This window comes from Notolabrus celidotus, chromosome 5 (genome assembly GCF_009762535.1).
Source record: "Notolabrus celidotus isolate fNotCel1 chromosome 5, fNotCel1.pri, whole genome shotgun sequence".
Lineage (NCBI taxonomy): Eukaryota > Metazoa > Chordata > Actinopteri > Labriformes > Labridae > Notolabrus > Notolabrus celidotus.
In genome coordinates this window covers 5,648,345-5,674,963 of record NC_048276.1, presented here as the reverse complement: position 1 = coordinate 5,674,963, position 26,619 = coordinate 5,648,345, and the positions used below count along the sequence as shown (strand labels likewise).

Below are 26,619 nucleotides of genomic sequence, written 5' to 3'. Positions count from 1 at the left end.
TTGTTGTCCATCCATTCTCTTTTAAATAGCATAACAGATGCTGATAAATTAATCAAAATTATTATAATTAATTTTTTGAAAAATAATGTTGAAATTAAATACCTCAATTCAACATTAGTGAGAATCCAGTAATTTATTCTTCTCCATTTTTGCACCCATTTTTTATCAATATTATTCTAAACTATCAGCGCTTGACTCATTTATTTATTTAATCTATCTATCTATCTATCTATCTATCTATCTATCTATCTATCTATGTATTTATTTATTTGAGCATCTCCTTACTCATTCCTGAACTTCAGGGTTTATTTATGTCTTGTAATGATAGTTTGACAGGCTTACTAATGTTTCAGGGACACCACAGAGAACACAATCTATCATTAAGACCCAAAGACACCACAATGTGTTGCTCTAATGAAATGCTGGGAAATTAAATGAGGCGGGTGTAACCTCCACTAAACCCCAGGCTGTGATAAATTCTCCCCGAGGGCTTTCCCTGAGAGTAATACAAATCAATATAAGTAAAGTAATTTAAGCCTCTGGTGAGGAGAATCAACTATTCTGTAGCGTCAATGCTGCGGAATTGCCCTTTAACATGTCCACCAATAGGAACCGCCCAAGCAGCTGCGCTTCAGAGGAGCCGACCAATCAGCGCTCAGCTGTATCTCTGCCTGGTTGCGCTCGTGTTCATGTAGCTTTTTCTCTTCCCCTCGCAGCCGCTCGACTTCACACGGTTCAAAGTTACATCAGGATCCAGCGGTGAGACCAGGGTGAGGGGGTTTCATGTGTTCCTATCAGGGTTAGACTACAGGGACTCCACGGCTGCTCCCTCCGTGGGTACATGAGAGGACCCACGGGTGTGTGTGTGGATACAGGAGCTGCTGGTTTCAGCTTTTTGGATCAAGGTTGATGTGTTTTTTTTCCTTCTCAGGATTTCTGCAGTTCCACAGACGCTGGTGAGTGAACACCATTTGCTTCCTCTTCACAGCTACACGAGTGTTTCCACCTGGTACAGGTTTCCACAGTGGGTTCAGTGCAGACTGTGGTGTGTCACGGTGTGTTTGACTGATAGCAGGTCATTCACCTGGTGGTCGCCTGCCTTTCTGCCTGCCTGCCTTTCTGCCTCGGGTGCATATTTGCAGACAAGATGCATCACCGAGCAAGGCCAGATGTTCATGGCTGCTGGGCCTGAGCTGTAAAGCTGCGGAATAATAATCCTATTTATACACACACAAACACACACAGCTGATTGCAGTAATAGCTGTGACTTGTTTGCACTGACATACACCTGAGACACCACATGTCTGCATGGGGGACAAATAAAGAGCAGAATTAATAGACATATGAAGGTATCAGACCTCATAATGGTACGGAAGAGGATTAGGGCCACTGAAAAAAAATAAAAAAATAAGGTCAAAAACGTTTTTTTTAATTATTATTCTGAGATTAAATTCAGAATTCTGAGATTAAAGTCAGAATTCTGACTTTAATCTCAGAATAATAATTAAAGCTGCTGTGAGGAACTTTTGGTTTGTATCTATTCCAACGTCCCCTTGCTGACAAAGTGATACCCCTTAACTCTTGTCTTGTACATGCAAAATTAGTGTCTTCAGATAATAACCTCATCCTGCTGTCTTTTAACAAATAGATGTATCACACAATGTAATTATTTGCCATGAAAACAGCCAAAAAAGGGTGTTTCTAAAGCAAGATGTCAATCATCTGTTCTGACACCTACCCCCTCAGAGCGGTTCAGGCATTAAAAATGACAACAAAGAAGGTATCAGTGATGTTGTGGATGGTCTTGTTTGCTTTTGAGGGTCATAAAGAGGCATCAGTATCAGTTTCAGTCTGTTTCTCAGCTGGTTAAAAACTCCTCATAGTGCCTTTAAAAATATTTTTTTTTCAGTGGCCCTAACCCTCTTCCGTATAATGGACATGTTACTGACTAATGCATTTATTTCAGTGAGTTATGATCAGTCAAGTCGAGATATCAAGCAGAATTAAATTGTCCTCCATGAGAAAACTGAGTAAATAACATGTTTGGTTGCATACCTGTTAAAGGCGCCTGTGCAGATATACTTGTATTCATGTGATTCTCCATTGCAGAGAATAAGGGAAACAAAAATAGCTCATGCAAAAATGTTAAAAACAGAACTACACTACCAGTCAAAAGCTTGTAAACACCTTCTCATTCAAGGGTTTGTATTTATTTTAGTTATTGTAAACACTGTAGATTAATACTGAAGACATCAAAACTATGAAAGAACATATATGAAATTATTTAATTTAAAAAAGTGTTAAACAAAGCAGAATATGTTTTATATTTTAGATTCTGTAAAGTAGCCCCCTTTTTCCTTCATGACAGCTTTGCACACTCTTGGTATTCTCTCAGTCTGCTTCATGAAGTGGTCTCCTGGAATGGTTTTCTAATGAACATGAGTGTTGTCAAGAGTACATACACCTGAGACACCACATGTCTGCATGGTGGACAAATAAAGAGCAGAATTAAAAGACATGTCAAGGTATCAGACCTCATAATGGACATGTTACTGACTAATGCATTTATTTCAGTGAGTTATGATCAGTCATGTCGAGATATCAACTAGAATTAAATTGTCCTCCATGAGAAAACTGAGTAAATAACATGTTTGGTTGCATACCTGTTAAAGGCGCCTGTGCAGATATACTTGTATTCATGTGATTCTCCATTGCAGAGAACAAGGAAAACAAAAATAGCTCATGCAAAAATGTTAAAAACAGAACTACACTACCAGTCAAAAGCTTATAAACACCTTCTCATTCAAGGGTTTGTATTTATTCTAATTATTGTAAACACTGTAGATTAATACTGAAGACATCAAAACTATGAAAGAACATACATGGAATTATTTAATGAACATAAAAGTGTTAAACAAAGCAGAATATGTTTTATATTTTAGATTCTGTAAAGTAGCCCCCTTTTTCCTTCATGACAGCTTTGCACACTCTTGGTATTCTCTCAGTCTGCTTCATGAAGTGGTCTCCTGGACTGATTTCTAATGAACATGAGTGTTGTCAAGAGTACATACACCTGTGACACCACATGTCTGCATGGGGGACAAATAAAGAGCAGAATTAAAAGACATGTCAAGGTATCAGACCTCATAATGGACATGTTACTGACTAATGCATTTATTAAATTGTCCTCCATGAGAAAACTGAGTAAATAACATGTTTGGTTGTATACCTGTTTAAGGCGCCTGTGCAGATATACTTGTATTCATGTGATTCTCCATTGCAGAGAATAAGGGAAACAAAAATAGCTCATGCAAAAATGTTAAAAACAGATCTACACTACCAGTCAAAAGTTTGGACACACCTTCTCATTCAAGGGTTTGTATTAATTTTAATTATTTTCGACATCAAAACTATGAAATAATCTGGTTTTGCCATAATCTGGATTACAACAGTAGTCAAATAGGGCTATCCATTGTGTACTAACCCTACCTCTGAACAACACAACTGATGGTCTCAAACACATTAAGAAGGCAAGTCATTCTACAAATGAACTCTTGACAAGGCTCATGTTAATTAGAAACCATTCCAGGAGACCACTTCATGAAGCAGACTGAGAGAATACCAAGAGTGTGCAAAGCTGTCATGAAGGAAAAAGGGGGCTACTTTACAGAATCTAAAATATAAAACATATTCTGCTTTGTTTAGCACTTTTTTGTTCATTAAATAATTCCATATATGTTATTTCATAGTTTTGATGTCTTCAGTATTAATCTACAGTGTTTACAATAATTAAAATAAATTAAAAACCCTTGAATGAGAAGGTGTTTCCAAACTTTTGACTGGTAGTGTAGATCTAGTGAGGAGGCTTCAAGTGTAGTCAAGTCAAACTTTATTTATAGAGCACATTTTAAAACAACCACAGTTGACCAAAGTGCTGTTCAAGCTTGAAAACAAATATTAGTTAAAAAAGAATAGATATTAAAAAGGCAATAGATAACACAAAAAGCCACAATAAATAAAATGTCACTAGGTATTAAAGAGGTGTGTTTAAAGCAAAGGTTTTAAACTCTGGATGGTCTGTTTGGTCTTGATATTTGGAGGCAGCTTGTTCCACAGTGTGGGAGCAGCCACTGCGAAAGCTCTGTCCCCTCTAGTTCTCAGCCTGGATCCTGGCACATCTAATAACATCTGGTGTGTTGACCTGAGTGCTCTGCCTGGAGCACGCAGGAGCAAACACACACTCGGGTATGGTGGTGGTGCCAGCTGCATGCAAACGTTTAAAAACCAACATCATATTTTTGGACTTGATCGTGACACTGACCAGAAGCCAGGACAGGCGTGATGTGATCCCGTCGTCTCTTCCCAGACAGCAGGCGTGCAGCTCATAGACTGTGTAAATAATAGACGTAGTATCCGTGATGTCACCCATCTGTTCCTGAGCGCTGTTTTGAAGCCAATTGTCGGCGGCAGCCGTATTGGTAATGCTGAACTCAACCAAACTCAGTGTGAGGTAAAGAGGCGGGGTTTGAGCCTCCTAGCCAACAGCTACTGTGTTCCCGCCTGTCAGTCAAGTCAGTCACAGGCAAAAACTTGTAATCTTAATATTTCTGAACCGTTGTTTCTGCAGACAGCCTCAAGCGGGTTCTTGATGAATTGCAGATCATAACTCTTCCGCATGGGCAGTGGCGGGGCCAACAGGGGCCAGTGTCCCTGTAAAACTGAACCTGTACCCCCCTGTGGCCCCCCCTCCACACCAAAATAATAATAAACTATAAAAAAAGCTTCGGTATCCCACCGATGTTACAGGCAGAACACATGCGTGTGGCACTTGGTTCCAGTCCCTTAGAGCGCTAAGGGACTCATGTTGAGTGTCAGTCTGCATGTTGATATAGTACACCAGAGGTGTCCAAACTTTTTTCAAAGAGGGCCAAATATGATGTTTTCAGAATACCTCAGGGCCAGTGGCTCCTACTGAGCCATGTGTACTGAGAATGTGTCCCTCTAACAACACCCTTGGCCCCAGCCTGGCCCCCCCAGTAAAATTTGTCTAGAACCGCCACTGTGCATGGGCTTCATATTTTGCCGCTTGGTGCAGCTGCATTTTGGACCTGCTGTAGGCGACGAAGAGACGACTGATCGAGTGATAAATCCACGCCTTATTCAAGTTCTTGGGAGATGTAGGACAGGGGTTCCCTAAGTGGGGGTCAAGAGATGCCTTCCAGAAAATAATGAAAATCTAGAAGGATGAAAATTGCATATTGTACCCATTGTCGTAAAAATATATACAACATTTGGAGCTAAATTTGAGATAAAACCATGCAAATAAAACCTCATTAACTTAATTATTTACGTTGTTGTCATATGAGACCTGATGGAGTTATGCTGTTTATTACATTATTACGAACGACCTCAGGACAATGGGGAGGGGACTAATGGGGTCATTTTGGGGGTCATAAAGTTTGGGAACCCTTGATATAGGAGGTGTTCTCCCTCTCAGACTTGTCAGGAAGTCGGTGTTCCCTCCCTGAAGAAAAAGGAGATGAAACTCTGGCTTATATCAAAGTGTTGCTTTCTTACCAGCCATCTTAACTACCTCCTTCAGCCCTCCTGTGATCACAGGTCACTGTTTCTGCTCATTACAGGCTTTGTTTTCTGACCTCTCCCTGATCAGGGAACACGTTGGACTTCGTCAAGGTCCGTCCCCAGAGTCAGTTCATGTTTGCAGTTAAGCTTAATGGAGAACAGAGTCAGAAAGTTTCGGTTCCATTACCTAGGTTTTAGTTATGTATCTGCTATTTCTGTATTTCCCTCTGAAACAATGCAAATGAAGGTGGTGTTGTTTGTGGCGCTCATAACTTTTGAATGCACTAAAACTAAAAACAGCTCAAGCATCTCTACGAGGGTCCAAAAACCAACAGTGGTGTGGCCTGATGACACGTATTAAAGTATAGATCCTCCTGGTCAAACATTACTCCAATACAAGTGAAAGTTGTTCCATCAAAGAAGTACTTGAGTTAAAGTTCTGGAGTCAATCAATCAATCTTTATTTATAAAGTGCCAAATCACAACAAACGTTATCTCAAGACTCTTTACAAACAGAGCAGGTCTAGACCGTACTCTATGTTCAATTATTAACAAAGACCCAACATCAAGACAGGATCAGATCCAGTCCCATCTTACAGACAGGACTCAGTCTGATCTCATCTTAATCCACCATGAGCATTGCACTTTGCAGCATTTAGCTAGTTACAGTGGCAAGGACAAACTTCCTTTAACAGGCAGAAACCTCCAGCAGGACCAGACTCATGTTAGACACACATCTGCCGAGACCAAGTTGGAGAGAGGGATAGAGGAGAATAAGAGATAGAGGGAGCAGTGATAGTGATGAGAGGTGGGTTTCAAATATGGCCATGGTGCTCAGGTAGAGAATCATCATCCTTCTTGGTCGTAGCCATCATCACAATGAATAAATGAACGCACTGATCTGAAGAACGTTTGATCTACGCTCAATTGAGGTACGGCTACACCACTGAGACAAACCAAACACAAGAACACGAACAGTTTACGGTCTTTGGGATCTGATTTCAGAAAAGAAAATTCATCAGCTGACTTCAAAGATAAAGTAGTGAAAAAAGTCTGTTTTCTCCTGATGCTAGTTCACTGAACAATGTGTGGTGTGAAGTCAAACACGCCGGGTCCAGGGCAGGTTTCGAAGGTTTATTATCAACAGAAAGGATCAGCTCAGTGCAGACAAAGGACTGAGTTCGGATGTGGATGATTTGTAATCAATAATCCATCCACTCCAGGTAATAGTTCAAAACCACATGGTACAAACATTTCAACAAAAGGAGTCAAAGGCTTGGGTGCAGGCTTTTATAGTGTAGGGGGCGTGGCTTAGGTGATCAGGTGTGGCCTGGTGAATTAACAGTCAGGTAGAGTGGAGACTTGTGATTTAACAAGTAGTGAGTAACTAAAATATTGATAGAAATGTAGTGGAGTCAAAAGTAAAAAGTTCCCCTAAAAAAGAATACTCAAGTAAAGTACAGATACTTGAAAAGTGTCCATCACTGCTGCAGGGCGAGCTGACACCAGGTGTAATGACAGAGCTGAAGCACGTACTTATTACACAGGACTTCCATCAGATCCGCTGCGGTCCGACTCCGTGCTCTCTCATCCGGCAACACCCAACGGTTGCGTTTTCAGAACGCAGCACGGAGCAGGACAGCTGGAGTCAGGTGACCGGGGTTTTCCCGCGGCAATCACTGAATCAAGGATTCTCCTCCTCCTCTCCTCATCCATGTTGTCTTTTTTTTTTTTGTTTAAAGTTATATTTTTTATTTTACTTTATTGACAGGACAGCTAAAGAGTGACAGGAAACGGGGGGAGTAGAGAGCAGGGGAAGACATGCAGGAAATGGTCGACTAGCCGGGAGTCAAACTGGCGAACTCTGCGATGAGGACTATAGCCTCTATACGTGGGGCGCTTAGACCACTAGGCCACCAACGCCCCATCCATGTTGTCTTTCTGGTCCTCTGAAAACCTCTGACCTGTTGACTCCAGGCCTGGCTCCGCTCATCATGACGGTTTGTTGTTGTAGTGAAGTGAAATATGATCTGGTGATAACACAGAGTGTTTTATTCTGAAAATTAACCGGATGTTTTCATTTTGTTTTGGTGAAACCTGACTTCCTGTCCCGCTCCATCTGCTCTGTTGAGATTGATGCGTCGTTCTCCGGCATCCGGCAAAAATAGAAGTCTTGTGTATCTGATCCGGAGGGCTCTGACCTGCCGGATCAGAGACGCAGCCAGAGTGGATCCAGTGGAAGTTAACACATTGAGTAGAATAGAAATCTATCAGATCTGGTGCTGTGACGGATCGGAGACAGACCGGACATGCATCTGGTGGAATTTGGCCGTCAGATGAGTGGGAGGAAAAGTAACCTGTGACTGTTTTTAGGTTGGTTCTTTTCCAGGAGTAATGTGAAATACAATCATTCCCAGCTGTAAGGTTAGATAGTTTTTCTGCCTGACTTGGTCTTCATGTGGAACAAACAGCTGAAGAAATCAACATTTGCTTTAGGGAAATGTCTAATTTTGACATTTTACAGACCAAATAATATCTAAATAAGCTATTTTAGTAATTTGAGTGAACTGCCCCTTTAAAGAGAAAAAGCCCTTGGAGAGAGGAGAAAAAAAAAATCAGTGAGGCTCGTCTTAAACCGCTGGCCTAATTCTCTGCAAACTCCAAGTGGCTTAATCTCTGCATGGAAATGCATTAGAATTACATGTAAAGCTTGTGGAAATACCAGTGGACTTAGCGGGGCTTAAGGCAGCACCTCAGTCACCCTGCCAGGCCATGGTGTCCTCATTTCCAGCTGTTTTTCCTCTTTTACTTTGATCGTCTGACTGAATTTTACAGACCAGCTACTCCTGCTCTGAGAGAGGAGAGTTCCCCCCACGTGGCATCCAGATGTCAGACTCCCTGCACGTTCAGCCCCGGCAGGACAGAAATACCACAGTACCTTGAGACGGAGAGACGAACTCAGTGTTTGCTCTGTATGGAGTAAAAAAAGAAGTTAAAGAGCTGCTGTGCTGCTTTTAAAAGGGTTCAAACTGAGTGCAAGTCTGTCCAACTGAGTCCTTTCTGTCTTTGAATGTGTCGTGTGCTAAAAAAGAGAACGAGGCAGACTAGGGTCGGTCACCGGTGTCGTCCTTGCAGCTCACGTTGCAGAAGAGGAATAGGGAAGCTGCACGGTCTGGCTCGTCTGTAGCAATCTGATCTTAAACAAATGGCGTTGTTTGACAGAAAGTGACGCTGTGAATGAAAACACGAGGAAGTAGTAATTAGCGGCTTCAGATTCAAGGCGTTGGACAGACAGCAGCTCCCTGGAACCTGGAAGAGACGTGCAGAACCAAAGTGGATGATTCAGCCTCTCTGGGAGTGTTTTAAGTGTTCACAGGAGGAACCATCACACCCTGCTTAAAATAGCTCTCAGTGCAGGGGGGTGGCTAATGCTTGGAAATAAAACAGGATGTAGATTAGAGTTATCAGTCAAAGTTGTGAAATCAGGCTTGAATTATAATCTGGTGCTGCTGTGCGGTTTAAGATCCAGATACAGGAGCACTCTGTGTGTGTTTGTAGGCTGTCTGATTTAAGTGTTCTTCTGTTTTAGGGAGGCATGATGTGTAAGAGACGTGTCCGGCCGTGGAGCACAGCAGGCCCGCTGCCTGCCCTCCAACACTGGGACTGAGGATCTGCAAAGGACCAAGGAGCCCTCTGCCCTCCAGTGACTATCACACCAGGACTTCATCCTCCTACACGCCTTCCTCAGCATCCCCTCAGCTGTCCTGTGTTTGTTTTAAGTCGATTCTTGAACTGGTTTTTAAGGAGTACCTTCCTAGAAGCGTCCTCAGTTTACCGTGGATTTTATCAAGCAACCATGAGGAGCAGCAGGTCCAGCCTCCTCCTGGGCTGCGTGCTCCTCTGCTCCGCCTCGCTGCTCTATCTGGGCATGAGCGGGATCGAGTGCCCTCAGAAAAGCCACCGCTACAGGTGGATGGAGCTCAACATGGCTTCGGCCAATCACAGCTTGTCCCTGACAGAACACTTCCCAGAAGACACGCCCCTGATTTTCATCGGGGGCTTCCCAAGGAGCGGCACCACACTGATGCGGGTCATGCTGGACGCCCACAGTCACGTGCGCTGCGGGGAAGAGACCCGAGTGATTCCTCGCCTCCTGGCCATGAGGGCCACCTGGAGCCGCTCTGTGAAGGAGAGGATACGTCTGGACGAGGCCGGGGTCACAGACCAGGTGTTGGACTCAGCTGTGAGAGCGTTCCTGTTAGAGGTGAGGCCTTAAGTGCTCCAAAAATGCATGGCAATACAAAAAGTGTTCATTATGCCTTTTTAAAACTCGATTTTAGAGATCTCTTTGCTGAATTAGAAGACATTATGACAACAACTAAAAATCTGCATCATAACAACAGATGAAACATTAACCCTGAGGGATGATCAGAGACATATTTGACACTTTGCATCTCAAGATGAGATTAAAATTAAATGCAAACTAGAGAAACAGCTAGCCAAGCTTTGTTACTGGGCAACACAATCTGTCTACATGTACCTCCTGTGTTCAGTAAATACATGTCTTACATCATGTTGGTTTAACAACAATAAAAACATATAATAATTATAAATTGAGACCTTTTGTTGACCAGATTTATTCTCAGTATGATGCAGGAGGCTTTTGTTTATTTAACCCTCCACTAACTATTTTGAATCAGCTCCCTGGCAGTAATTAATAATAATAATAATAATAATAATAATAATAATAATAATAATAATAATAATACCTAAGTTTTATATAGTGCTTTTCAAGAACTCAAAGACGCTTTACAAGAGAGACAATAAATAAAGACAATAAAGACATATAAGACAAGCAGACGAGAAGGGAAGAGGTGAAATAATTAATGTGTGGGGAATGCCTGTTTGAAAAGGTAAGTTTTTAACTGTTTCTTAAATGAATGAAGTGAGTCAGAAGCACGGATGTGTGGGGGGAGAGCGTTCCAGAGGGTGGGGGCGGCTATGGCAAAGGCCCGGTCCCCCAAGGTACGGTGTTTGGATTGAGTAATGGGAGTGAGGAGGTTGGAGTCAGAGGATCAGAGGCGGCGGGAGGGGTGTTAGTACTGGAGAAGGTCAGTGAGGTATGGGGGGGGCCAGGTTATTGAGGGATTTGTACGTAGTGAGCAGGATCTTGAAATGGATGCGCTGTTTTACGGGGAGCCAGTGGAGCTGTTGAAGGACAGGGGTGATGTGGTCTCTGGAGCGGGAGTGGGTGAGTAATTAAGAAAATGTATTTGGGCGCTAATGGTTAAGTTGTGTACCCATATAGCGGGCGGTTTGATTCCAGCCTGCCGCCCCTTTCCTGTGTCTCATTCCTCCACTCTCTCTTCCACTATCCTCCTCTATCCTGTCCTCTCCTCTTTAAATAAAGGTGTAAAAGTCCAAACATATAACAGGAAAAAAAAGAGTGATTTGACAAACAAAGCATGGCAGGTTTCAGGAGGATGAAGAATTAACCTTTAACAGAAACAGAGGAGTGGAGAGATTCTAACAATGCAGAAAACAAAATACTAAAGGTTAAAAAGAAAAAACACATGAATAAAGTGATGAAACAGTAGAGGAATAAATCATTGTTAAAGAGGTTTGAATAAATAAATAAATAGATATAGCTAAAAGGCATTAAAGGACAATAAAGGGTTTTAAAAAGAAGATGACATCACATCAGAGAAAATAGAAAAAGACAGATTAAGGTCATTAAAATGATAAATGAACAAAGAAATAATAAAACAATAAATACATTCAAATTAATTAGTTAAATAAAAAATTAAAAGCGTTAAAGGACATTAAAAGCATTTCAAGAAGAATATAACATCACATTAAAGAAAATAGAAAATGATAGATTAAGAACATTAAAATAATAAAGGAAAAAATAAATAATAAAACAATAGATAGTCAAATGAATAAATTCGAATTATTTAGTTAAATAAAAAATAAGAATAAATCAATAAAAACAAAAAGCATTAAATTACAATAAAAGGGTTTTAAGAAGAAGACAACATCACATAAAAAAATAGACAGATAGATTAAGATCAGTGAAATAATAAATGAAAAAAACAAATAATAAAACAACAAATAGTCAAATAAATACATTTAAATTAATTAGTTAAATAAAAAAATGAATACAAATAATTTAAATAAAAAGATGAAGTCACATAAAAGCAAGTCTGTAAGAGTGAGTCTTCAGAAGAGATTTAAAAGACGTCAGAGACTCTGGCAGCCTTATCTTCTCTGGGAGGTCGTTCCAAAGTCAAGGCGCTCGATCCCCTTTGGATTTGAGCCTCATCTTTGGAACGACCAGAAGTGCCCCACCTCAGGATCGAAGGCTTTCGTCTAGGGGTTAAGTCATGCACCCCGTGTACGGAGGCAATGTTCCTTAAGCATGTCAAAAAATGTATTCCCCAAACCTTTATCCAAAAATATCCAGTTGTTGCTTTAAAAATTCAATGCAACTTTTAAAAGTGTGTTAATGTCTTTCTGAGTTTGATAATAACTAGTGTCTCCTGACTAAAATGCACATGCTTTTCTTATTGGGGGTATTGCTCATTCATGTTATCAACAATGACACACAAACTTATATTTTGCATCTCCTGTTAAAGCCTGTTGTCCTTATTTCTAAGAGATCAGTTTGTGTGGAACACGTTTGGCATGACTTGTTATGATTTTGTCTGTTTCAGGTGATAGTCGGCCACGGAGAGCCAGCTCCTCGTCTCTGCAACAAGGATCCGTTCGCTTTGAAGTCTCTCTCATATCTGTCCCGCATCTTCCCCAGAGCCAAGTTTGTTCTCATGCTGCGAGACGGACGGGCGACCGTTCACTCCATGATCTCACGCAAAGTAAGCTGATTCGTCTTCCTCTCACTTCCCCACATTTATTTTTCCAAACAGTCACTGAATGGTTAGCGTTTTACAACACTTCCCTTTTTTGTGATCACACTCTTTTAATTAACACAAGTCTCCTCTCCTCGTCCATCCACAGGTCACCATCTCTGGCTTCGACCTGACGAGTTACAGAGACTGCCTGACGAAGTGGAGCAGTGCGGTGGACACCATGTTCAGTCAGTGCCAGGCGGCAGGAGAGGGCCGGTGTCTGCCCGTACGTTACGAGCAGCTCGTCCTGCATGCAGAGGAGGAAATGAGGAAGTTGCTTCACTTCCTAGATCTGCAGTGGGACTCATCGGTGCTGCACCACGAAGAGCTGATAGGAAAGGCTGGTGGTGTGTCCCTGTCTAAGTGAGTCTCTAAAACATGTTAGCATATAGAGCCTTGAAGGTGATCACACTTCACTGTGCTGAGGTTTTCAGATGTTTACCGGAAAGGCAGGGTGATGCTGCTTTGAGGGGTTTTTTGTGGTTTTGTCAGCAGAGAACAGAGATATCTAAACCCAAGCACACTAAACTGATACTGTCTTATCATTACCTTACACTTCTTCCTCTCTGTTTACTAAACATGCACATGAGCTGTTGTTCAGAGTAACTGAAAGTTTGTGGTTCAGGTTTTTAATGAAGCAAAGAGTTAAGAGCCTTCCTTTGGATAATTACTGCAGTGATGAAGATGTTTCAGCGAGCAACAACTCATTTAACTCGAGCTGATGCGGTGAGCAGCTTCTCATTTCTGAAACATCCATGTCAGAAGAAACATCCTGTGGTCGTGGGGAGGATGTTGATCTGTTTCAGAAGAGTGAAATTATCAGCCTGCAAGCAAAGAAAACAACTGAGGAGATTTGTGAGGGAGGATAAAGATTGGACTCAGTGGAAGAAGTATCATGTGGTCTGATGAGTCCAGAGTTACCCTGTTCCAGAGTGATGGGCACATCAGGGTGAGAAGTAGAGATAGAATGATATGTTTTTTTTCAGGGCCGATACCGATTATTAGTCGTCAAGGAGGCCGATAACCGATATTTGGACCGATATTCATCTGCAGTAAAAGGGAAAATACTCCAAAACTTAACTCTGTTTAAATGCCTTTAATTATATGTTTATTAAACAACATGATAAAGGTTGTTTTTTATCTTAGAGAATAAACATCTTTGTTTTAAAATTCTAACAAAGACTGCAGGGAGCTGGTCTTCAACCAGCCTAAGACAGCTCATGTCACTCCCCTGCTCATGCAGCTACACTGGCTTCCAGTTGCAGCTCGCATCAGTTACAAAACTCTAATCATGACTTACAAAGCAGTAACCAAAACTGCTCCAGTTTACCTGGAACCCCTCATCCAGGTCTACTGCCCTTCTCGCCCGCTACGCTCAGCCTCTGAAAAGCGCCTAGTGCTTCCAGCACACAAGGCCTCAAAACCACTAGCTGGACTCTTCTCTTCTGTTGTCCCTAAATGGTGGAATGAATTGTCCAACCATTCGATCTGCAGAGTCCCTCCTACTTTCAAAAGACAGCTAAAGACCCAGCTCTTTAAGAAGCACTATGCACTTAGCTAGACTGTTCTCCACTGTTGTCCCCAGTGGCAGATCATGTCTTCCAGCTACAGTTGACTCTCACTGTCCTGCTCTACTCTGGGAATCTGAGTTCAGGTCTTCAGTGACCCAGCACTTGGTACTTTGGTCATTATTGTGGTGATGTTAATTGTTGATGATGATAATGGAAGGTCTTAAATGGTTTGGTTGCTTCATTGTAGATGGTCCTTATTTACTTTGTGCATTGCCTTTACACTGCTTGGCAGGACCTGCAACCAAAATGGACTTGAAGCACTTTGTTCCTCTTACTGATCTTGTTTCCTCTTGTCTAGATCTTTGCTTGTGTTGTTCTTGTTCTCGTATGTACGTCGCTTTGGATAAAAGCGTCTGCTAAATGACATTGTAACATTGTAAACAATCTATGAGGCATTTCACATCACAGACATGACATCCAGCATCGGTTTGAGTGTGCAAGACTTCAGCCAAAGATTACGAGGGTCGGTCAAAGCTTACAGACCTCCTGCGGTAGATGTTTAATTTGTGTTGCTCCACTTATTCGTCTTTATTTAAGAAGAGTATTTATTTACAGGGGATTTGGTGAGAGTCTGGCTGCTTCACACGGCAAAACAACCCAAACCTGGCGTGTGTGTGAAAGATTTAGGTCCTGGTGTTTGATGAGTTATGCAACGACTGGCACAGAAGTGTTTCTTAACTTCTGCAGGAATTGAATCATCACAAAATGTGCCATCGTGTGAAGACGCTCGTTATCACACATGGGTTTATGGGTAGGCTGCAAAAACAGAAATGCCCTTCAGGGATAAATAAAGACTTCCTCTTCTTCCTCTTCTTGATGAATACTATGATACTTCTCCTACTCTGTCTCCTAAAAACTCACACTGCCTGACTGTGTCTCTGACCGTGTGTGTGTGTGTGTGTGTGTGTGTGTGTGTGTGTGTGTGTGTGTGTGTGTGTGTGTGTGTGTGTGTGTGTGTGTGTGTGTGTGTGTGTGTGTGTGTGTGTGTGTGTGTGTGTGTGTGTGTGTGTGTGTGTGTGAAGGGTGGAGCGCTCCACTGACCAGGTGATGAAGCCGGTGAACACAGAAGCGCTCTCTAAGTGGGTCGGGAACATCCCCTCTGACGTGTTGAGCGACATGGCTGAAATCGCCCCCATGCTCGCTCGCCTGGGCTACGACCCCCACGCCAACCCCCCGGACTACACCAGACCCCAACCTGCTCTTGCTCCTTTCAACTATTCTCAGGTGAGGCTGGAAAGGACTTTTTTTTTTTAAATAGACGTGATGCCAGAAAGTCACAGTTAAATCTTTATTTATAAGGCATCAAATGACAACAAACGTTCTCCTCAGACTCTCTCCAAACAGAGCAGGTCTAGACCGTACTCTATGTTCTATTATTAACAAAGACCCAACATCAAGACAGGATAAGATCCAGTCCCATCTTACAGACAGGACTCAGTCTGATCTCATCTTAATCCACCATGAGCAGAGCACTTTGCAGCATTTAGCAAGTTACAGTGGCAAGGACAAACTTCCTTTAACAGGCAGAAACCTCCAGCAGGACCAGACTCATGTGAGACTGCTATCTGCCAGCCTAGGGCAGCGAGCGGTCGTTGGATTCAGAGAGCTTACGAGCTCTCCGTTCCCCGACCTCCACCTACCCTATTTCCGGCTTGTGGGCCCTGCGTTGGACCCTAACTTCCTTCGGCGGAAGTTGCTGCGTCAAAGTTATCTTGCTCTAGTCCTGAGCCGAACCTCGACCGGGAACCCCCATGCCTGCCCGCCCCCTTCCAACGCTGCAACGCACCCCCTGCTGCCCTTTCGAGGGCCGACACCGCTGCGTGGGGCGTGCTCACCAGGAAGATGCGGCGGGGACTGGGTTCCCATTTGAGACCCAGGTCCAGACTAGAGTGAGACAAGTTTCCCTGCGGTATCTCCCTCACGGAGCGCCCGGCATGTTTCTGTGCTCACAGAAAAAAAATGCAGACATCTGCTGAGACCGAGTTGGGGTTGGAAAGAGGGATAGAGGGAGATGAAGAGAGAGAGAGAGATGATAGTGGTGAGAAGGATAGTAGTAGTTGTAGCAGCTGGAGTCTGGCACATCCACAGCAGCAGAGATCCAGAGGAACCTACGAGACAAGGGAGCTCAGGGACTCCAGAAAGGTCTATGGTCAGTAACTTTAATGGGACAGGGAGAGTTAAAGTAAGTGACAGGCAGACAGAAGAGAGAGAGGGAAAGACAGGATCCCAGTGTGTGTAAAGTATATTAGTCATGGATTTAAAGTAACAACAGCAGATCTTCAGCTGTATTTGTAGAAGTATCAATGACTCTGACTTTCTCTCCTCAGAGTCTGAAGCCAACAGAGACTCCACACCCCAGCTAAGCGAGGAGAAAACTTTGCAAGTGGATGCACCTTAAACCCGGACCCTCCGGTTCAGCAGTACTAATGTCACCTCACAGGAATGGTTTTAAATGTTCCATGTGTATTTTTGAATCATTTGTAAGACTTGTATGCGGTCTTGAGATCAGTGCACAGGTGGTGTGAGTGAAACACGGACTGATTGGTCGATTTGGGTTTATATCTCAGCTCTTAAACCACGGGGGTGACCTGTTACAGGGAGTATGCTGCTTCTCCTCTGACCTCGCGACAGTATTGATCAGCATCTCGACGCGTCCTCTCACCTTGTACCTCAAAGTATTTCAACATGTTTGTACTTTGTTATAATTCGCCACAAATGTGAATGTGTCATCATACAAATCTCAGTCAGTGTACATGAAGCATAATGACTGTATATTTTTGAAGACGTATGTTTATTTTCTTAATAAATTATTTTGGTGTTGATCATTCATGGAGAAATCTAAAGTTGTTTATTCTGAACTGAGGATTTTTAATTGTTGTATGTTGATCATGAATAAAAAAGAATCTACATGTCACGTTTTGATGGATTTTGTGAACCACTTATTCACCTTACTGCTGCGTGAGCTACAGCGCCCTCTTGTGGTGGAAATACAACACCAAACAACCTGGTTTCTTCCTTCAGAGAGAGTCTAATATTCTTACAGTATTCAAAACTTCTGAGGAATAATCTAACTTGGATAACATTTTACTTTTCTAGATAAAAACCCTGAGATAAAGTTTGACACAAACTTCACAATCAAACCGCAAAATGAGCTGCAGCTGATGAAAACCTTTACACCAGTCTGAGGTGCAGATACAGCCAAAACAATGAGGAAAACATCATCTACATTACAAATATTAAAGCTTCGCTAGGCGACTTTAAAGAAACCAACCAAAGCAAGTAAGAATTTGAACGTTTCAGAAAAATGCCGAAGCATTTCACCCCACTCCCACTCGGGTAGGAACATCGAAGCCGTCTACAAGAAGGGCTTAAGCTGCCTTTACTTCCTGAGGAGGCTGAGGTCCTTCAACATCTGCAGGATGATGCTGAGGATGTTTTATGAGTCTGTGGTGGTCAGTGTCATCCTGTTTGCTGTGGTGTGCTGGGGCAGCAGGCTGAGGGTAGTGGATGCCAACAGACTAGATAAACTCATCCATAAGGCCAGTGATGTTGTCAGAGTGGAGCTTGACTCTCTGATGGTGGTGACAGAGAGGAGGACTCTGTCAAAGCTCCACAGCATCATGGACAACATCCACCTCCCTCTCTACAACGTGCTGCTGAATCACAGGAGCACATTCAGTGAGAGACTCATTCCCCCCTAAATGCACGACAGAACACCACAGGAAGTCATTCCTGCCTGTGGACATCAGACTGTACAACTCCTCCCTCTGATGACTGAACTATATCCTCTACTCTGTGCAATAACGTTTAATACACCGTGCAATATCCCTGCCACGTAAACATCCTGTATATAAAACCTTCATTCCCAGAGCATTTTTATTACATAGGTAATTCTAACTATTCTGTGCTTCTGTATTCATTTTATCTGATCTTTATTTTATTTTACTTTATTCGTATTTATATCTTATTTTATTCCTTCATCTATTAATATTTTGACTTTCTTACATTCTGTTTATAAGAGCTCTGTAATGACCGAATTTCCCTCCCCGTATAAATAAAGTATTTCTGATTCTGATTCTGAAAACACATGAACTATCTCTGCCTCTATATTTGTGTAGTTCATCCTTAAGAGCATTGCTGTCACTGCAAGCTGCATCCTGCTGCAGCTCTCTGCTATTTTTATGCAGCCCTGCTTTTTAAAGCTTGTGGAAAACACCGTGACGTGAACAGGTACTTATTAAAGTCCTGCAACACCCCCATGAGATGACTGTTATCAGAGCATGATTTATTGATAAGTGGATGGAGTCTAACTAAAGTCACCAGTAAATGTTTCAGATGGTTCAGGTTCAAACAAGTTGAGAAGCTTCAAAGAATCATGTCTTATTTCATGCTTGTCTGAACTGACCTTTGACCTCTATGTTGCATTCTGGCCAAGTCCCAATCTTCAGACACATGAGCTTTAAGGCCCATTTCAACAAGTATATGAGTGACATCATCAAGTCTCATTCAATCACTTTTTCTGAGTCCCCATGTCTGCAGACTTTCCCAGAGTTCATTGCAAACTTGGTAACTTGAAGAGAGGTGCCATTGGCCTAGTGGTCTAAGCATGCGCCCCATGTACAGAGGCTTTAGTCCTCATTGCAGTGGACTCGACTCCTGGACTTGCTGCATGTCTTCTCCCACTCTCTACTCCCTGGGTTCCTGTCTCCCTCCAGCTTTCCTCTCCAGTAAAGACACACATGCCCAAAAACAGAACTTAAAAAACAACAACAACATGGTGGTAGCGTGAACGATGTGATGTACTGCGCGCCTGTCGTCATTAAAGTATGTTAAGGTGCAGAGCTTAGGCTTTAGAAGGGACATCGTGACTCCGGGACCCCTGTATCCGCTTGTCTCTGGATGTGAACGTAACAGGCGCAGAGTTTTGTTCCTCTGAAGACAGTTTGGGAGAGTGAGGCCACGCCCCCATGCTGCTTGGCATCGTGCGGTGGACTGGGGTGGGCGGAGCTTCTGAGCTGCACCTGATCATGTATAGGAAGCACCTGGAGAACTGAGAGATGCAGAGACAGATGAAAAGAGAGCTTTTAACTTTTACTTTCACAACCTTCCACTCAAAGCAAAACTTTCATACTCCTTGTCGCTGATGTTACCTGGTTGTTGAGCAGCACGTAAATAAACGGGTTGAGGAAGGTGCTGGTCTTTGCCAGGAGGGAGGGGATTAATCTGGAGGCAGGCGACACCATGCCAGGACGTCCAAACGAGGACATCATCGCCACGACCCCGTATGGCATCCAACACAAGAGGTATCCTGTCACCATGCAGACCACCATCAGGAGCACACGGCCTTCCCTCTGCTCGGCAGGAGACCGGTCGACCCGGGTGACCTGGAGACACTTTTTAGAAGCTTTCTTTTGTGGACTTAAGAGCCTGTATCTCGTAGTAAGAGAGTTTCTAGTGGACTTATGAGGTTATTAATATCCTCTTTTTTTATTGTTCATAAATACAGAGGTCAAAGGTCACTCGCTGCACACTCACCCTTCTTGTCACCGCTCTCGCAGCCAGCAGGATCCTCCCGTAGCAGAAGAGCATCATCAGGAGCGGCAGGAGAAGGCAGAAGACGAAGAGGCAGCAGGTGTAGGAGCGAGCAGCGGCTGAGCGATGGTGCCACTGGATGGAGCAGGTGGTGCCGGGAACCTCCGGCCCGTAGCTGCTCCATCACACACAACATACACTCAGACTATTTGTCAGGGTCATGAGGTGTTTAATGTCTCTCTGGTAGTAAGTTTAAAATGGATGGGGACCTGTTTTTTTTTTTGTTTTTTTTAAACATACTTTTATCAATATGCTTTTACAGTAGATGTCACCTGAACGTGTTTTAATCAAGAGGTTTTCATTTCTTTTTCAGGCAGTATGACTGCCAGGATTTAGTTATTGTATTTTATATTTTTATATTTTATATTTCTGATTTTTTTAATGATTTTAATCTTTAATCAGTTGTTTTTTTAATTCTTCCAACATTGTTTAATTTCCTTTTATTTGTGCTCCTCAAATCTCGTCTTCATTGTTTTTGGTTTCTGTCTTATAAAGCACTTTGTGACCAGGTTTCAAAAAGGTCTATATAAATAAATATTATTATTATTATTATTATTATTAGTAGTAGTAGTAGTAGTAGTAGTAGTAGTAGGAGTAGTAGTAGTAGGAGTAGTAGTAGTAGTAGTATTGCTGTTACTATAATTATTATTATTATCATCATTATAACTGCTACTATAATAATAGTATCGTTATTATTACTGCTACTATTATTACCGTTATTATTCATAATAATATTATTATTCATAAAATTATCAGGATTATCTTTATTATTATTTAAGCAAATCAGTCTAACTAAAATGAAAGATTAAAAAATGTTCAACAAATACTTTATGTTGTTTGTTTACAGCTTAGTATTCGGTAGGAAAACTCTGTCTTTATTTAATTTTCACCCTGTGATATGATTTTTAAATAGCCTACATGAATAAATAGCCCAAAACTTTTCTTATGCAATGTGTAAAAAACTGAATTATAATGGAGGATATGTGATTATCATTTAACACACCACATTATGTCCCCTGCTTCAGCATCCTCTCACTTCCTCAGTGTACGGTCTAATGAGAGGAGTACACACCTGCTCCAGCCAAGCAGCGGAGGAACCGTCCAGACCAGCGAGTAAAGCCAGGAGGTGACCACGGCCAGCCTGGCCCTGCGGTACTGAGAGGAGCTGGACTGGATACTGCTGCAGAGCAACACAGAGTACCGCTCCAACGACAGCAGAGAGAGAGACACCAGAGATACGATACCTTAGAGGGAGACACAAGAACCAAGAGATCAAACCAAGATGTGCATGTTTCTTCTAAGCAACCTGAAGATGATAATGACAACCCATCAAATCTCAGGTTACAGATAAAACCACATAGTTGTTTAAATAAGCCTCACCCCACTGTTCTTACTTGACATTAGCGTGGGAATGTTCCTGTGCCTGAGAAAGGTTCTTATATGTAACAGACTATTTTTACATCTCAGTGAATCCTGTTAGAATCTAAAAATGGGACTCCCCAAGAATATACGCACCAGCTGCTGAACACACTAATGTGAACATTATGATTGAAAATAGGGCAAATGTTATTTATATGTAATACATAACTTTAATCTCGACTTGGGCTGCAGTTAATACAGGATTATGGGATTAACCGCATCATGTATCAGCATGAGTTTGTATGTAAGTAAGTGCATCCCTGCTCCTATAGGTGGGTGCATTAAAGAGTAACTGAACCCCCACAACACTTCTTCTTCGTTGGAAGCATATTTATAGCATATATATGTGTGTGTTTGAGCTCTCTCTTTTCATATAAAACATAAAACACAAACTGTTTTAAAATAATTTCTTATAGCTTACACCGAACATACATTTATCTGCTTTCTGAAATATTTAAATTCATGCATATTTTTTTATATTTCATGAAAACAGAATAAAGGTAATGTTTATTTTGCAGCAATGGATCATGATAACCTCTGCTCAAGTAGCCATCGTTCTGAACTATAATAAGTAATAATACCAAGATATTATATATCATTTTACTGATGATGATTAAGAGGATGATGGATCTTTTAAATGTTCCTCATGAGTCTCTCACAAGTACTGTCCAGAGAGCTTTCTGTTTTAACGCCCCCAAACTGTGGAGCTCTCTGCCTCTGGACATTAAAACGGCGAGCTCTATGGGTGTTTAGAAAGGTAAACATAAGACTTACCTTTTTAAACTGGCTTTTAACTTGGAGTATTTTCCTTTTAGCCCTTGACTGCATTATTACCATTATGATCATTGTTTTAGCATCATTTTAATGTATTTTATTTTATTATATCTTATTATATTATATGTTATTTTCATATTATTTAATTTTTCTGGTATTTATCAGATTTTATTTTATTAAATTAATGTAATTTTTCTGAAACTTCTCTGATTTTATTTTATTTGTTTTATTTCATTTGTTTTATTTTATTTTTCCTGATACTTCTCTGATTTAGTTTTATTGATTTTATATTTATTTTGTCTGATATTTCTATAATTTTATTTTAGTTGGTTTTATTCTATTTTTCTGATATTTCTCAGATTTGATTTTATTGATTTGATGGTCATGATTTTATCTTTTAAGTCTTTTATGTCACTTTCTTTTTAAAATTTCTGTTGTTTGCTGTCTCTCTGTTCTTTTGTGAAGCACTTTGGGCTGCATGCTTGAACGTATTAAAGGTGTTATATAAATAAAATGAGTTGAGTTGAGTGTAAGATAGGGTGAGACTTCACAGGGTATATTCAAAACACAGTAGTGGCCGATGAATTAGCCTAATAAAGTAATTTAACAGAAAGGCGTTTTCCCGCCTTAACAAGGTTAACTGATGAATGTAAATCAGAAGTTGGCCATGGCCTATTAAAGGTACAGTGCGTAATATTTAGCAGCATTTAATTATTTATTATAGTATATGTAATTGTTTGAGCACATGTCTGTAGTGTTTGTTCATGTATTATTATAAAATGTTAAACAAACAAACGTACCAAACAGTGCGTTTGAGAAACCGTACCACCGGCACCCGTAGGATCCAGTCAGCCACCTGCCGCGCACGCTGGACGCGAAGCTGAGCGGAGTTCCGAAGAGACACACGAGCATATCGCTCGCGCTGATGTTGATGAGCAGCAGGCTCGCGGGAGTCTGAAGCCGAGGAAAGCGAGAGAACACCAGCAAGACCAGGAAGTTACCGAGGAAACCCAGGACCGGGATGGACCCGAGGAGGCCTGCCGCTACAATGCGACCCGCGGGGCTCAGAGCATCGGCGGTGTAAGGGTCCAGGCTGTGACCGATGGTGAGATTGTTGGTACGCTGAAGGGAGGTCACCATTGCAACCTGGTTGAAATTATGGGATGGTATTTACACACACAGAATTTAAAACCATACTATGGTGCCAGGGAAGTGCAATGCAAATTTACAAAGGATGAAACACTCCAACAAATTTACTTTCTGGAAAACTGTTTTACATTTTATTAAACAAAATAACATTAAACACTTTTACCAAGAACAAAACAAATTTACATTCAAGAAAACAAATCTACAAATTCAGAAATACTTTTAAAGAGACGGAACCCTTTTAACCAGTCCCAAAACAAATGTACAAAAGGCAGATTCTACCAGATAAGGAATGGACCAACGATTTTCAAAATAAAAGATGTCTGTAATATGAAAATGTGCAACAGTCAGGGAATTAATATATATTTGACATTAATAACCCTGTTTCTACTAAAAGATTTTGATTCAGACTGATAAGAGAACTCCTCAAATGTTTTTTCCTGCCAATCACAGCTATATCTGATATGAAATTTCAAAATAAAAACCATCAGATAGTTAGCATATTCATTTATTTTGAAATTAAAAATTAATTCTACCTATGCATTTTACATGCTTGCTTTGTTTAAAGTGTCAGGGCTATGACAGTGATTGTATAATGTATGATGACTAAATAAAAATACTACTACTACTATTTGCTCGCATTCCCCTTTTGTGATCACACCTCAAAATGATTTATTTTGTGCATCCTTGCTAATTGAAAAATGTCCCTTTTTTAGTAGAGCTACACCCAAATCCTACCCACAATAAACTTTTGAACAAACAGTTCATTCCAATAGGAAAAAGCCTGATATCACCAATTCACTCACCCATTTTTTAGAAATGGACCCATCACAATCACTGACTATTGGTTGAAAATATGTAATTATATAAATATTTCTTGATAAAGCAACCTTGTTGATATATTTGTATTCAGAAAATAAAGTTAAATTTAATCACAAAACACCCAGAGAAGGTCTGCTCCTTTTCCATTTGAATATTTTTTCTCCAACAAATTGGTATTAATCTTAAAAGTAGGGTACAATCAGTCTTCCTCTATGAGTTCTGATTATCAACGTGGTCATGAAGCACTCAAACATCTATAAGACAGCAGGTTGTCTTTGTTCACACTGACAATTTTGAAACCCAGAGCCTCAAAATTATGACAACACTAAGAATCAAAAACATAGTCAAAAGAGCCGACAGATACTACATTTAATAAAATGATTCATTAAAAAAAGTGAAAACATTTTCAAACCTTCAGTGAGATCAACCACAACAAAAGAGTGCGAGGACCAATCCAACAGCAGAGTTTGACCACAGGAGACCATCACTCCATCAGGGACACGTCTTTGTTCTGCTCCGTTATTCCACTTTCTTTGTGACCAGATTGCAGACCTAAATAACGGAGCCAGCTTATCAATAATACAAGCTGCGGTCGGCTTGGAGCTGGAGCCAGGAACACATTAACTGATGAGAGGCTGAAGACAAAAGTGATTGAACGTCACAGTTCCTTACGGACTTTTGGAGCAAACTAAGACTAAATTTATCTTTTAAACACAGAGATTGAAGAGTTTGCTGATTCTGGTTCCTCATACAGCTCTGGAAAAAAAAAGACCATCTGTTTCTCTGAATTTTTTATTTATATGTATGTGTTTGAGTAAAATGATCATTTTTTTTATTTATCTAATGAATTATTGACAAATGTTCTCCCAAATTCCAAATAAAAGCATTTTCATTTAGAGCATTTATTTGCAGAAAATGACAAATGGTCAAATAAAATAAGATGCAGTGTTTTTAGACCTCAAATAATGCAAATAAAACAAGTTCAAAGTTAAACAACACAATACTAATGTTTAAACTTAGGAAGAGCTTTAACTTCCCTTGGCATGCTCTCCACTAGTCTCTCACTTTGATGTTGGGTGACTTTATTTCACTCCTGGAACAAAAATTCAAGCAGCTCAGCTTTTTTTCATTGGCTTGTGACCATCCATCTTTCTCTTGATCACAATACAGAGGGTTTTCAATTGGGTTAAGGTCTGGAGATTGGGCTGGCTATGACATGGTCTGTTTTGGACAAGACCCCTCAGACTCGGTTCAGGATGTTGTCCACCCTGTCGGGATATTTCCCATAACTACCTGCTAACCATACATCATCCCTAACGTAAACTAACTCTGACCCTAACCTCAGGAGTTATCTAAAGAAAGGCAGAAAAAAAATTCACCCCCCCTACAGTGTGTGCCGATCAAGAAATGAGCTAACCAGACTACACTCGTCTTTTGTACCAGGCTGTAAACATGTTTATTTCTGCTGTTTAAATTGGCTTTTTTTGAATGGGTGTGTATGTGGTTTCCGGTACTTCCGGAGCCAGCTTCAAGCGGATCCTCAATGAACTGCAGTTTTTAGCACTTCAGCATTGGACTCATATTTTTAGACCGGAGGTTGCCCTGTGGCGTCCATGGCCACCTTTGAAAACTGATTGGCCACCCCAGTGGCCACCCTGAAATTCTTAAACATGACTGGCTATTTGCCATGAAATCAGCTAATGTGTTGTTGTATTTCAACCAAGCGGCAACCTCCGGTCTCAAACGATGAAGCCAATGCGGAAGTGTTATAAACTGCAATACATCGAGAATCCGCTTGAGGCTGGCTGCAGAAACACAGGAAACCACATAGAAATGAATGGGAAAAAGACGATCTATGCAGCATTAATAAACATGTTTACAGCCTGGTTCTAAAAATGTCTTGGCCCTACGAAGCTAATCTCTCTATCGGCACACACTGTACAGGGGGTGAATTTTTTTCTAACGCGACGGTTCATAAGATATTAAGATTACAAGTTTTTGCCCAAATAAGGACATATTTCCAATATGGCTGCTGCCGTCGATTGGCTTCAAAACAGCGCTCAGGAACAGATGGGTGACTTCACGGATACTACGTCCATTATTTATACAGTCTATGGTTTCAACATCTGCAGAGATAGTAGTTTCTTTGCATTTGAATATTGGTTTTTTTTTATGCTTTGACTTTGGATAATCATCTTCATTTTGAGTCCTGTTGACACTCTGAAAAAAAAAAAGTAACATTTTTAAAATTATTTTATAAAAAGAAGTTAAAGTACATGTGATTATTGGAGGTCACCCTACTAGGTTTGGGTGCCACACCTGGCCACCCCTTAACGGTCAGTGCCCCAGTTTGGCCACCCAAGTCAAAACCGTCGACTCTGCCACAGTGGCGTTTCTAGACCAATTGTACTGGGGGGGCCAGGCTGGGGCCAAGGGTGTTGTCAGAAGGACACATTCAACCCTGACAAAAGAGGCTGAGAAGGGCGAGGACCGACTGAGAACAAACTGGCAAAACATCAGTGCATCCCTTTATACTAGACATATAGACTACTGTGTACTATATCAACACGCAGACTGACAGCAGCTGTTTGGCTGTTTACACTCAACATGAGTCCCTTAGCGCTCTAAGGGACTGGAACCAAGTGCCACACGCATGTGTTCCGCCTGTAACATCGGCGTGATACCGAAGCTTTTTTTATTGTATAATATTAGTTTGGTGTGGAGGGGAGGGACCACAGGGGGGTCCAGGTTCAGTTTTACAGGGGCACTGGCCCCTGTTGGCCCCTCCCCAGAACCGCCACTGCTCT

General features: G+C 41.4%; 2 protein-coding genes across 3 annotated transcripts; one reads left to right on the top strand and one right to left on the bottom strand.

Moving 5' to 3' along the window:
• Nucleotides 1-660: 660 nt before the first annotated feature.
• On the top strand, nt 661-16,886 carry LOC117813100 (protein-tyrosine sulfotransferase 1-like). Of its 2 annotated transcripts, none has more exons than XM_034684183.1 (7): nt 661-770; nt 932-956; nt 9,173-9,847; nt 12,297-12,455; nt 12,598-12,851; nt 15,082-15,283; nt 16,387-16,886. In XM_034684183.1, exons 3-7 carry the CDS (start codon nt 9,440-9,442, stop codon nt 16,420-16,422), a joined length of 1,059 nt encoding a protein of 352 aa, XP_034540074.1. In that variant the 5' UTR covers nt 661-770; nt 932-956; nt 9,173-9,439; the 3' UTR covers nt 16,423-16,886. The 2 variants fall into 2 exon arrangements, with proteins under 2 accessions (XP_034540074.1, XP_034540075.1); XM_034684184.1 differs by having other exon boundaries at nt 666-759.
• Nucleotides 16,887-18,902: 2,016 nt separating this feature from the next.
• On the bottom strand, nt 18,903-23,001 carry LOC117812668 (pinopsin-like). The gene is made up of 5 exons (XM_034683574.1): nt 22,645-23,001; nt 20,724-20,895; nt 19,595-19,766; nt 19,210-19,443; nt 18,903-19,109 (listed from the first exon to the last, which is right to left on the bottom strand). The coding sequence occupies exons 1-5, from the start codon at nt 22,982-22,984 to the stop codon at nt 18,903-18,905; spliced, it is 1,125 nt and encodes a 374-aa protein (XP_034539465.1). The 5' UTR covers nt 22,985-23,001.
• Between the last annotated feature and the right edge of the window lie 3,618 nt (nt 23,002-26,619).